At 42.0% G+C, this 14,004-nt stretch overlaps 1 protein-coding gene across 1 annotated transcript in view; it reads right to left on the bottom strand.

The window, feature by feature from the left end:
* The window catches only part of zbtb16a (zinc finger and BTB domain containing 16a), a 162,602-nt gene that overhangs the window by 17,143 nt on the left and 131,455 nt on the right, over nucleotides 1-14,004 (bottom strand). Inside the window, exon 5 of the mRNA XM_030437911.1 lies at nucleotides 5,193-5,363. Coding sequence (XP_030293771.1) covers nucleotides 5,193-5,363 — 171 coding nt within the window. The remainder of the gene's footprint in view (nucleotides 1-5,192; nucleotides 5,364-14,004) is intronic.

Below are 14,004 nucleotides of genomic sequence, written 5' to 3'. Positions count from 1 at the left end.
CACATGTACTGTAATTAAAACTGACAAGAGGTACAAGGAGATTATCTTGTTATTTTTAAACCTTGAACACACATCTCCAACTCATTTATTAAAAAGGGATCATTTAAAAATCAGAGGTGAACATTCACAGCACAGACTGAGCTTGACTCACATCTTGTGCCTCCAAAATTGAAATACATGTATCAAAAATCTGCAAAAGTATATGTGATGAATCACTTTGAATACAGAGAAAATAAGAGGACAGATGAGAACATGTCTGAGTCACCCACTTCTAGCATCAGAATATTTGCTGAGCAAATAATAGACTATATTAGGTTGAGTGATATGGATAAAATTCTTATGATGTTCTGATTTATATCAATCAAATCCTGATCAGATACATTTTGTGGAAGAAGATAAGTTCAATGTTTTTTATTAAATGTAGTTTGAACTCGTAAGGTGACCGTGACTACAATCCAGAATTCAAACTGTTGGTTCCTGCTTTCTTTGTCGTGGCTTTGATGCCTTACACCAGCCGAAAGTGCTTAATAAAAAGGGTAACTAAAAGGTAACAGAAATGACTACATTTCTGTTTTTAAAAAAGTTTCCATTGGTTAAATTGTTGTAGTTGTTAAAAGTCTCTCTAAACAGTAACATTCATGATTCAGATTAGAGAAGCTCAATAATTGGTAAAAATGTTGATCTCGAGTCCTCTTCAATGACAACCGTCCATTAGTGGGAATAAGCTCTACCAGTAGCGGTAAGCATGAATGTCTGTTCCCTGGGTTCTGTCTGTCAGGCTACATTCAGGAAGCCTGAACCTTTTAGGGCACACAGCTCAGACAGGGTTGACTGTTGGGCTTTGTGTAGCAGAGGAACATTAGGAGACACTATTCTGGGCTGAAAAATGTATTGCCAAGTAATCTGATGATGACATTTTTGGGAAAAGAGACGCCCCGAAAACTTACAGTATGTAATCTTTATTTTGATTATGATTTGATTAAATACTCTCATTAAATGAGCATCAATAACAGACATGACAGTAAAAGCAGAGTGCTCTTAAGTAAAGATGCAACTATAATTCAAAAATCAATAAAACCAATATAAATAAGTGACACCAAAGTGCTATTAAATGCAGCTTTTTACAGAGAATGTGTCATTTCTGTTTGGGAAAGCACAATATTGCTTTAATTGAGGACTTAAAAGGATTTGATGTTTTAGATCACACTGGAAAAAAAAAACAAATTAAAAAACACAGCGTTAAAGTGCATAAAGGACAATAACAAGAGCCTGTTGGATGACAGGACATGAACAGATTGGATGGACTTGTTGGACGATGCGTCTCTGCATGAACACAGCTACATGCAGGTGCACTCATAAGGCTGATTCTCTTGGGTGTACACACTGTCGAGCTCTGTCTGGTTTTTTTTTTTAAAACACCATCTTTGCCTCGTTACCCAGCAAGCTGTGAATGCGATTATTAACATCAAAGTGTATATGTAGAGGAGCATCATGCCTCTACTTCTTCTTTTTTTCAGAGGGTAAATTAGGACCTATTTCTGGCACCCATGATGGCTGTGTGAGTTGCTGACTTTATAATCCCCTGACAAAAGGCTCCACATCATATTTAAACGATTGCTTTCACGGCTGGCTCATTGTGATTTAACACACGCCCACAGCGGGATGAGGTTCAAAGTGGCACAAGGCTGCAGAGTCTCATCTGCGGCTCTGGAGACGAGCTGAGGTGACATTTGCGTCGCCCGGGTGGGCAGGTGGATCAGAGACGACGCTTGTGTCCTCTCCAATGTCTGGTAGACGGAGCAGATGTGCGCATCGCTACTGTACAGACGGCTCAACCAGCCTCGTCCACCCTCATCCACCCCCCCCCCCCCCCCCCCCCCACAGCCCCTACCACCACCATCACACACACTAATGGTGTATTCGCCTGACTTGTAAATAGGGCCGACTGCTCTCATCTCACTGCCTTTCGTTTCAAATATTTATCCGTGAGCTGGTGAGCTAAATCGGCTCTGACAGTGAGACTGTTATTTAAGGTCGCAGACAGGCGGCTGGGTGAGAGAGCGGGAGAGAGAGAGAGAGGGAAAAAAAGCATCCATCCCTCGCCGGTGAAATGGGATTCATTTCCATGTGTTCATATTCTGTCATGGTTCCCTTTTTTTTTTTTTTTTTTTTCCCTCCCCCAGCCTGAATAGCCGCATCCGTCAGGCTACCTCTGCTCCCTTGCAACAATGTATTAGTATCCTGGCCTCGCCTCAGTGGAGAGCTGGCACTGAATTACTAGTGGACTAAAAAAAAAATAGTCACTGTAAATAAGCATCTGACTGCTGCAGAATTCATTTTGCGTTGACCTGAATTAATGCTGTTTATTCAGCTGAGCTTAAGTCGCAATGTAACAGGGTAGGGATGACATAATTCACTCCTTTTTCATAAAAGAAAACAAGGATTTTTGTTTTGTATTTACACTATGTAATATTTGTCCCTGACAATCTTTCTCTTGGGCCAGATTGTAAGGTTCCTTCCAACTATGGCTGCACACAACTCACTTTTTTCATGGTCAGGTACGCCATTAACCTGGTACACCAGGGTTGATGGTTTGAATACGCTGTATGGTAATCTTCGAAAAAAACAACCTTGTTCCATGTGCAGACACAGTAAAGAAATTAAGTCTCCTGAGTTTCAGGATAGAAGAAACCAAAAAGGAAATTCACATGGAAAATGAAGCTAAACATTCGCATGCAAAACATACGCTAATGTAAGAAAAAAAACTAACTGCAGTGAAAAACTTCCATCTAGTTCATACGAATTTCTGTCTCCATTCTGACCTTTCCTAAGCAAGTAACAGTCATTTATTATGATGCTAATACTATCCACGGCATTTTTAAGTGAAAACAGGAGTCCTATATTTCATTTTTAGCCCATGTAGATGTGTCCAAAAAGGTTAAGAGAGTAAATAGAAAGGTTACTCAATAAAAAGAGAGGACAATGAAGGATGGCTACGACCATTTCCAATTGGCCCAGAGGAAGAAAACTATTTCCCTGACAAATCCACGCTGCAGACTGTGATGGTGTAATCAGGTTCACGACGGAGCCCCTGAATGCTTAAACAAGACATGTGTGACCACTGAAAAGCTGAGACTTAACATGAGTTTTTAAACCATATGGATAGGATTAGCAGGTCAAAAGTCATTCAACATTTTAGAGCAACAGCTATTTTAAGCCACTGGTGGGTGTCTCGGTCTTTGAGGGTTAATAAGGACGTGCTTCTAAGCTGTTATATTATTCCTGTACAACCAATATTACAAGAATTTTTGGGGCACTATTTTTCAGTATTGATCAGACATACCTGCTCACTGCTTCTGAGCCTGTTAAACACAAGTGCATTTAGGAATAATCATCATGTAAAAACACTGTCTCTATACACAGGTCCTCAGTTTGCTACATGTCTAAAATCTAAACCATAGTTGCTCATTATACCAAAATCCTACTGCCACACGGTGAAGCGGGGCTTTGCTCTGGGGAACAGATGGTAATCTAGCCTTGCTATTATGCAATATGATAGTAATAACCCATATATCTATTATATCATGAGGTTGATTTTTATTATGTTGAGGGCATATCAAAATGTTTACAGCTCAAAAAAGGTTTCAGCGCTGATTTTCTCCTGAAAGTTTACCGAAGAAACCCCTGAGGAGCTCAGCAATTAACACTCCACTCGCACACTAATGCCCTGACTACTTTGAAAATGTTTCAAAGATTAAAAATGCCTCAGATAAAGTCTTTACATTGACACTGATCCAAGTGATTAAACACTCCAACTTTCTTTTTCCTTTGTTTCTTTAATCACAAATCCTTGACGTCAGTATGAATTCCTTTCCTCGGCGTCTGCTCTGCTCCGTTAGTATTTTGGTAGAAACAGTATGAATTCAAGTGTGCTCCTTTGAGAATAAAGGGCCAGACGCAAATGGTGATGCAAGTCCACTGCAAATTCTTATTTGAGCATGACCAACAGAGTTGAGTCATTTCCTGACCACAGATGCTGCTGCAGCAGTGCGCTGGTGCACCTGAGGCACTGATGTAAAATAGGCCGGCCCGGGAGGAATGAATTATCAGAAGTTGCAGGAGGAAGTAAATATTATGTTTCGTTGGACTAATCATCGGTCCTAGTTATTCTAGTTAGCTCTCCAAAATGCTGTCTATATTTTACAATACATTCAGTTAATAACTAATAACTAGAAAAATAATTTAATTCTTTGAGGGAGCTGAGATTGAAGGCACAGCTCTTCATGTGTTAGTCTGTCCTCCAACCCTCACATCTCTGGATAGCGACTGCAACTCGATTGTGGAGTAGCTGGCAGACTTCACAAGAAGCTCAAAATAAGAACTGCTGCACCCTCACGTTGATCGGGAGCGAGGTTTGGTGGTTTGGACATCTAAATCTGATTTCTCGCAGAGGCTTAGATGTGCAGATACGCTGGGTTAAATGAGAGCAGACCCTAGAGCTGACCCTCAATACACCGCAGGGATTACTGTTCCCATCTGGTCTGGGAGGGTCAAGGCATTCCCTAGAATGAGCTGGAGAAGGGAAGATCAGGGTTACGCTACTTAACATGCAACTATGACCCAGAACCTGCAGAAGGCACACCGGTCAACCTTGAGAATACAACCTGAAAAATAAGGAGGATTCTGAAACCAAAACGGAGGATTTCACATTTGAGTTTACCATCCTGAGCGACCCGATCACAGCTGGACAGCTTCGAGCCCGTCGTGTCACACCTGGCATTAAGCGAGACTCGACATGCGTATTGAGTGACCTCTTGTGATTGCATCTGACTTCCCGCTCTATATGCAAATATACACCTACATCACTGGAGCAAAAGGATTCAAGGTTTTTTTTTTTTTTTTACACAAAGAAAGAATTAACAAGAACGCCCAAATAGTTACGAATGAGTTGCAGTCAGTGTTTTGGTGATGTCCCCACGTGCCCTTAAACTGCGGTCGGATGTTTGCATGTCTTGGTGGCCTGTAATAACACCACCACCACGGCTAATATGCATATAATGTGAGCCTGATGTGCCTTGTTTGTTACTAATGTCACCCTTGGAGGCATCTGTGGTTTTAACTGCTAACATTATATCCCGGCGACTGGGCGGTACCACCGCGGTGAAGGAGGTTAAGTGAGCGCTTCCACTGACCTGTGTGTGAGCGCAGGTGACGTTTGAGTGCAGTATGGCTGGGGAAAGTCCGGTTGCATTCGCTGCAAATGTAGCTGCGGACGCCGGCGTGGACCTCCATGTGCTGCTGCAGTGCCGTCTGGGTCTGGAAACGCTTCCCACAAAGCAGGCAAAAGATGGCCATGTCCGACCCTGCAGGGCAAAAGACACAACAGAGGAGTTAGAGCTGTGACGATTTCATTTCTTTTACAAATGGCCACCGTTTGTTTCTTGTTATTTAGCCCGTCTAGAACATGCTGTGTACAATCTTACTGATGTTGATAAGAATTATGGCCTGATTTACAAAAAAACACTGTGGAGTCACCTCTCCCTACAGCACCTCACAGTAGATAACCAATGCCACCTTTCTTCAAACAAATCACACCAAAGATTGAGCATGCACAATGATTAACAAACAGGATATTCAACATATTAGATACGATGTCGTGGGCTCAGACATAATACAGTTTATTAACTGTGCCTTACATGAAGCAGACTGTATTTATAGGATTAAAGGTGCACGCAATACTCATGTTTCAGGGTGGCTGAGTAGGAAGATAAAGATCTCCTATGCAATACTTCAATCGAATCTCGACTCCAGCGAGCACTGTGCATTTTTCTCCAACAGAGATAAAGAGCGCACAGTTGCAAGCGCACAAACACATAAAATCACAAACACAGGCGCAGACACACACACAGTTGCACGCTCCCTTGAACACACTCCCTTCACACTTTTTCAATTACCAGGCTGGGGAAAACTCTGGGGAAGGACTGAGTGTTTGGAGCTCAGTTTCTATTTCATCAGTCAATAACACATCTTTGGGGCAAAGCTGACACTAATTTAAAAATCTATGAAGAGCAGCCCGCCTCATGTTCATAACCACTGAAGGAGGAGGAGGGCCCACGACAGCCTCCACGCCAGATCAATCACTGTCTCGGCTGCTCTGCGCGACAAAGAGCGGGTATGCCAGGAGGATGCATTGCTGGAGGATGATGATAGGAGGAAGGATAGAGAAGAGCTGCTGGATAGCAGGTAAAGATAGGAGATTCTTTTTAAAGTAAAAGGAAGGAGATGCACAAACTAGGAAGGGGAAAAAAAAGTCTCATTTTGGTGGGAGGGAAATAAATATTGACAAACCTTCTCTTTTCTGAGTTCAGCTCTGTCTCAATGTTTCATTTTCTGTAGTGCAGGAGAGAAATGTGTCTGCAGGAGTGTAGAGTTTTCATTAGATCCTTGCTGAATGCCCCTGACTGGAAGCCTGAGCAAGTAATCTGTCAGCCCTACAGGTGAGGAGGATTCCTAAGATGTTGGTGACCCTTTGACCTTTTCTCTAGGCTCACTATCAGGGCAGGTTTTTTTTTTTTCGCTCTTACACAACAAATATGCTGAGTACATTCATGCTACCTTCAGAGTAAAACCATTTGATTTTACTGCCACCGCCTCTGGAAAAACAGCTTTTTTTTTGGCCGTACGAACGCTCAGGCCGTGCCATTCTCTGCATGAACGGTACAACCCCAACAGACAACTCGGGTTTAGACTGGGGGATTTCATGTTTTAAAGTGATTAGCTTGGCGGTGCAAATTTAAATCAATCATTTGTCTTCTGTGGGGAACCCACTGTCGCCGTTTTCTCATTTTAGTGACTGTATGTCAGCCAAACTAATGCAGCGAAAACAACCCCAGTGGTATCACATTTTTTTGACAAGGGGAAACAGCAATTCCTGGACTTAAATTGACTTTGTTACAGGTGTTCTTTGGATGGGAATACATGTAGGACTTGAAACAATTAAAATGCCTCTATTGTCAGGGCACAATAACTGACGTCTTTCATGCATAAAGTCTTACAGATCTCAAGGAAGAAAGAGGAACACATTGAAATGAAAATCCCTTTGAGCAGGTATCTGTATGCACTTTAAGGGTTCTGGTCCTGGTGCTGTTACCCAACCCTACTGATTATGGGTTCATTTGGTAACTCAATTGCATTATACAGCAGATGAAAAAGTGAAACTGTGGCAGATGATTTCTTCTAGAATAAGTGCACACATGTAACTAGCGCCAAGCTAGTTTTCTCCTGTGTTGCATCTCCCTCGCTCCTCTCCTCCTCTCTGCTTTTATCAATGAAGAGGCTATTGACTGGGGTCGATTGCTCCTGGAATCCCTCTAGGACTCCAGGTACTTAAGTGGCTCTGATTGACAGGCATGCCTCCTGTTCACTTCTACTTTCCCAATCCCTCATTCCCTCTCTCCTCGTTTTTTGTGCATCTGTCAGCGGACTAGCATAGGCAAAGTACTTCTTCCCCCAGGCCACTTCAGACCAACAGTTCTTGGTCATATTCAAGACGTAAAGTAACATGCCGTTATTGTTGTCGCTCGAAGAGGTGGAAAAAGAAAATGTCCTGAGTGGTCTAGAGGCAGAATGAGTGACTGAGGAGGGAAGTGGGGGGGGTTGAAAGAGACTTTAGCCAAAGGTTCAGGAATGTAAAAGGTTATCAGACCTCTGACCCGAGGTCTAGGCTCAGGCGTGGACGTGGTTTGAAATATGAAACCCGGGTACTGACACACACTAACACGCAGAGAAAACAGAGCTGGTGAACAAAAAGCAGAAGCGCGAAATGAAAAAGGACTTTGAAGTCAGGGCATTTACAGTGGCAAGTCGCATTGAGTTTAACGCCGCGCGATGTGTGTTAGAAAGTATGTGTCAACCTTAAAAGAAGTGCGACTGTCAGTGCTTTTCAAAGTGTGTTTTCAAAGCAACAAGAGACAGCAGAGAGGGTATAATGGAGAGCAAAAAAGTCAGTGTGACACACAGACAGAGCTGTGCTGGTGAAGAAATACGGAAACTGAGAACTGATGGACATTTAAACTTAAAAAAAAGCATCCAGACTCTACTTTAAACGTAAGGTTTGCAGAGCTTCTATTCATGATCATTCATCGCCCAAAACTAAAGATGTATACGCTGATGTAAGAAGGACACCAAGCCTAAAAAGGTGGACAATAGGATCAATAGATGCCCAGTGCTTCATTAGAAAAGGCCAATCGCTCTGTGGACACCAATCAGCAGATGAAAACATCTCTGAATAGGGTTGGACATAGTTTTCCATCTCATTCATCAGGACACTTTCGGCTTTAAAGGAGGGTCTGAGGTCGCCTACTCTCAAGACGAGGACCTCTCCAGGGTCTTGAATAAGAAAAATTATGCATGGAAACACGCTCGTAATGAACCAAATTACTTTGTGTTTTCTGGCATAAACAACTGTCAATAATAACAGGTATCGGAAACAGAAGTGGAAAAAAATTGTTCTTCTTCTCTCTCGTCACAAATTTTATTAAACCCGTTTTAACCAAAGATAACAGTGGTGACCCCTATCTCTGGGCTTAACCTAGTTTTTTTCCTGCCTGCCTTGAGATAGCCAGTCACCAGCACCATTAAATCTTTGCAAAACAAGCATGCTGCATGCTTATTGGCTCACTAGCGCTGATGAGATTAACTCCTTAGGTATTAAAAGACAGTCATTTTTCGATACTCGATAAAAAAAAAAACGTCAATTTGGTCAGCGCCTTAAAAGTATCAGCGTTCCATACCCAGCCCCGTGTCGGAAAACTACTTGCTACTTGCCATCATTTCCCCCTTTTTGTCTTCAAACCACAGTTTGTGCTAAAGTGTAGTGTGAACCCTGATTAGTGTTAGACAAAATTAAGTGGAACAAACTATACAGTCAGTACAGCGAATAATGTGTGTGTGTTGCAGGAAGGTGAGTAAAGGTGTTGTCGGCCGCTGATGGATGAAGAGAGCAGCGGAGAGATAAAAAAGGAAGGAAAGGTGGGAGAAAAGTAGTTGACCCAGGAGGTCCATTACAGTGTAAAATTGAGTCAGCCCAAAGTGACACCTGAACGGAGGAGCTGGAGGAGCCAGAGTGGTGGGGGGTTCTTAGTCTCAGTCCTGTTTGGCTGTTTTGGAATAATTTACCTCCTCTAACCAGCCTCTCTCTTCTCTCTTCTCCCGCCATCTATTTATAAAAGGCTCGGGCAGTTTGTGGCCGCTTGTGTGTGCGGCCGCGGCAGTGGCGGCAGTATCTTAATGGGCCGAGAGTGGCAGGGCTGCTGTTATTTAAGTGGTGGACGGACGGAGGCCGGTAATGGAGAGGAATGCTCCCCGATGGGAGGTGACAGTGGCCGGATGGGCACAGAGAGAGATGGCCTAAGGGTAGACGACGGCCGTGGAGGTGGGCACTTTTTCTGGTTCTGATGTGCAGGAGGGTAACCACTCGCCCAAAACACCCACCAGCTGGAAAAAACAAAAGGCATTTAATGGCCTCAAACCTTTTCTTCTTTTTTTTTTTATAAGAACTCAGTAGGTAATTTCTCCTTTTACTCTGTGTCTTGTGAGAATAATCGCTCCATTAAGAGGATACTGAGGCTTGAAGAGAAGTCACCAGAGTCGACTAGATTTGGATTCAGTGATTTTGGTCAACTTGCTCACACAAAGGCCGTAAAACAAGAGACGGCAAAGTACAGATATTGTCTAAAAAAAAAGACTGAAATGTACTCAAATTACAAACCTAATCCTTCAGTAACTAAGTATTTGTAGTCCTGCAAAACCAAACTGCAGGCCTCAAAACAACCCTCAGAGGCCTAAGGATGATATCACTTATGGATTCTTATCTCTGAAAAATAGCTGCTTTTAATGACATACACATTTTTCCATCTATTTCATTAGATGATTATATTTGATTTCAGTGTTGAGCATCACATTTAATGCAGTCATGTTGAGTCAATTCAGTGTTTATTTTGGTAATGCATTTCTAATCGGTTATTTGGTCTCCTGTAATCAATCAAACATCTAGTTATCCAATTTATACGCATTGACTCGACGTGATTCTGCATTAAATGCGACACTTACGTAATTGAATTAGATGGAAAATGTCCATGTAATTAAAATACTTAAAGTGAGTGTTTTAGGCATTAACATTTGACTGAACATGCTTGTTTTCTATAGTCCGCACTCATTACTTTCAGATAACCATTAAAACATTTGTTGAGCTCGTTATTCATGTCCAAACCAACATTTCTCACTCTTAAATGTCTTTGAACAAACACACAGACTTAACTAAATGTTCTGTGCTCTTTGAAGCTCAGCAAGAATCTGAAAAAAACTGGAAAAAGACTTCGACGACTCAGAGCCATGTTTCAAGATGAGATGAGCAGTCCTTTAAATCCTGCTCCAAATACGCCCCGATCTCTGTGTTTCCAGGACTGTAGTCGAGACAGTTAAACGCGTCCCGACTGTGGCCTGCACTGCAGCGTGCTGAACAGAGGACCTGCCAGAGTTAATGAGGCAGAGAGCAGCGGGACCTCAGCACAGGGTTTTCAATCACAGGCCATTACCACAGCCCTCAACCTCTGTAACTGCTTGCTCCTGTCAATAGCAATCTATAATAAGCTATAGTTTATCTATAGAGGGCGGAATAGTGACTAAATATAGGCTTTTGTATCCTTAAAGTCCTACATTTAATGTAGGTGTCACATTTTGAGGCCTGATAAGAGAAAGGTGATCCCACAGTCTCCGATTTCTGAGTTTAATCTCCCATAAGTATTCTTCAATCAATCATGATTTTTGTAAAATTATGTTCTAGCTTAAGTAGGTATGTTTAAAGGCCAGGCCATCCCCCTCTTATTCAAATATACTCACTTCTCACAAAAAAAAAAGAAAAATAGGATGACAACGGCCCTAATGCCAAACTCACAGCTTCAAAATGGTAGTCCATAAACCCATTGGTTATGTCACAGTTGCATAACGTTTTTAATTACTTTTTAAAAAAAAAAACTTTAAAGCCAGCTAGGGGCAAACTAATAACAGAAAGATGATCCCAAAGTCACCTCAACATCACTTATGACGGCTTTGTGAGTTGCTGCGTTCGAGTACTGCTTACAAAATCTGATTCTTGAGTTTCATCTCTCATAAATGAGATTCCTCTTGAGTGGATCATTGCTGACCTGATGAAAGTAGTTTGGAATAAAGACTTGCATCTTGCAGCTGACAGCTCTGAGAAAAAAAAATAGTGAGTGGTTTGACTGATTTAAATAATCTTGAGCAAAAGGATTGTTCTTTTTTTTTTCTTTACAATTCTTCCAACTTTTACTGAAAGGGTTCTGAGTTGAATTTGCTTTTTTGTCAGGAAACACCGTTCTTTTGAGTATGTAAGTTTTGATGATGGTGTAGGGTGAACCCTGTGTCACCTGTAGCACTTACATCTCAAATATTTCTACTACTGAGGTCACTTTAAAGGGACCGGTTGGTGGTGCTTTTTAAACCACTCAGGTCAATTTGTCAACTATTCTAGCCTTCCACAGCAAACACAGGCTTCAACGACCAGTCACAACAACACCCTTCCACATAGGTGCTCTGTTGAAAACTCGGCTCTGCTGGCTGCCACCACCTGACTGCCAGTCACCACAAACACCAGTCACAACAGTCCTGCCTGTTGTCGGCGGAGAAAGGTGTGAGAAGCTAAAGCAGAGGTGACGTTCCCGCTGCTCTTTAGCTGCGTCTAGACTGCAAGTGTTTGTTGTTGCTCTCATCTGCAATCAGGATTCATCCCACATCAGATCTCAGCTGTTTTGAAAAGGTCGCCGAGCACCTTTTTATCTCCGCCTCCACGGGGCGTCACCGGAGAAATGCATCTTGTCATGAATGAACAAGTAAATGCCTTTGGTAATTTGCCCGTGTATGGATCGGAAAAGGTCCCAGATGAAATGTTAGGGTACGTCCCTGACACTCAGGACTTTAGAGTTGTCATCATTCCTGGCAAATCGCTGGCTAGCAGGACCCCGACTGGGAAACTGTTGTGTCTGTAAAACTGCAGGGAAGCTAACAGTCCCTAAAGTTTCACCTAAAGGGAACATAAAAACTGCTCTCACAAATCAAACATGGACACTGAGTATAATGACCACTGACTGTAAAAAATATGGACGGAGCTTCCAGTTCTGAAAAAGTGAAGCTGTAGCGGTACACTGGCATTCTTTCTAATGGCCAGCAGGGGGCGACTCCAAAATACACAACAATGTCAAGAATTTTAAATACAGACATACACATTCTGAATTCAAGTTTCTCTCTTGCTTAATCCCAAGTAGTTTGATTGAATGGAAGCTTCAGCAACTTCTCAGTTGATTTATTACCCGAGTAAAAAGTTTCCACATACGTTAATGGTCGCAATCGCTAGATTCAAGTCTTCTTCAATACAGCACAATGTTTATTCAGCAAATTATGATCCAGTACATAGTTAAATAGACGATAACGCAGGGAGGAATTTAGGGCCAAATGTGGTGAAGCCAATGCCAATCCTGAGGATTCAAAACGGTAGTTCAAAATCACTTTGTTAGTGTCACACACATTGAGGCAAACATTTTTTCTCAATTTTAAAGCGAGCTAAGGGCAAATTAGGGAGAATAATCCTGATTCAAGAGTTAACGAATATTTAATAAAAAAGATCAGAGAACGAGAAATCTTGACAGATGTTTGTGATCATGATCATGTCATGACTTAAAAAAAACCTGATATCCGAATACACATTAAAGTCCGCAATCTTTCACTCCGTATATGGCATAAAAACGGAAGGCAGACTTCAAGGAACAGGGACGTGAAAAACCGGACAAGATAGATGACAAACTAGGAGTGATGTGTCCAAGATGTAGAATTTTCTCTACCACTATGAAACACTACATGAGATAATACAACAAATTATTGTGGCCACGTGTGTCAGATTGAGCAATCTATTTCTATAATATGTAGTCACATCGTGGCATTTGGAAGGTTTAATTAAAAGTCTCATGTAGAAGAAAGTTTCAGAGAGAGCTGAGGGATTTGTTTTGAAGAATGTTCTCCATGAACACCACTAAATATACCTTGTATTGTCATGGGAACTAGTTTCTCTAATTGATTGCTAGATAGTGAAATTAAGTTCTACTTGTTTTTAAGACTGATTTCTCCAAACTTCTTGCTCTCCACAGCATCGCTGATTGCCTCATTACATTAAGATCAAAACGATCAAAGGTTTCCCAAATCTTCCTCGCTGCATCCTTAGCCAGTGAAACATACTGCTAGACATATGTTCTAATGGCCGTCGTCGCAGATGATCTAGAAAACAATTTGTTTCTAAAAGTGGAGAGAAAATGGCCAGTTTTCTGCGCGATTCTGCGGCTTCCGTTTAATTCTGCACCAATCATGTATGTTTGGATTGAATGTGCAGGAGCGCTACCACATGGTGCTAACAGAAGCATGAGGACTGCCAGCAGAGATACAGAAATGAGGAAATAAGCATGCTGCTAAAGTAGTTTACATAACATGCATTGCATCCAAATTACATCACTCCAAACAACCTGGGCGAATCGTCTCCAGTTTGTCGCATTCGAACTGGAGCTAATGGAGGAATTTAGGAAAGTAAACAATCTCGGTTTAGGGTTGGGATCAAGTCAGGATAACTTTTATCACTATGTTCTATGTCGCAGAATTTCCAGACTAAGAGCTGTCAATGTGTCATGAGGGTTTCAGGTTAGGGATTTCTCATTTGCCAACGTGACATTTTTGGGACATAATCCCACTATTTCCTCATCGTTACAGCACAGAACTCCCCAGACATCATGCAAGATTCATGACCTTTAAGGAGAACAGGACAGGACACAGAGATCCAGAATGGTTTCTGTCACCTGTGGGCTAATATTCACCGTACACAGCCTTTCATTCAGAGTATCCTGCCATCCAACTGTGCACAGTGCTCACTGACATCCTCTTTTCTCG

Source organism: Sparus aurata, chromosome 13, assembly GCF_900880675.1.
Source record: "Sparus aurata chromosome 13, fSpaAur1.1, whole genome shotgun sequence".
In the NCBI taxonomy this organism is placed as follows: Eukaryota; Metazoa; Chordata; class Actinopteri; order Spariformes; family Sparidae; genus Sparus; species Sparus aurata.
Note: the sequence above shows the minus strand (reverse complement) of the source record. Positions and strands in the feature narration are given on the sequence as shown.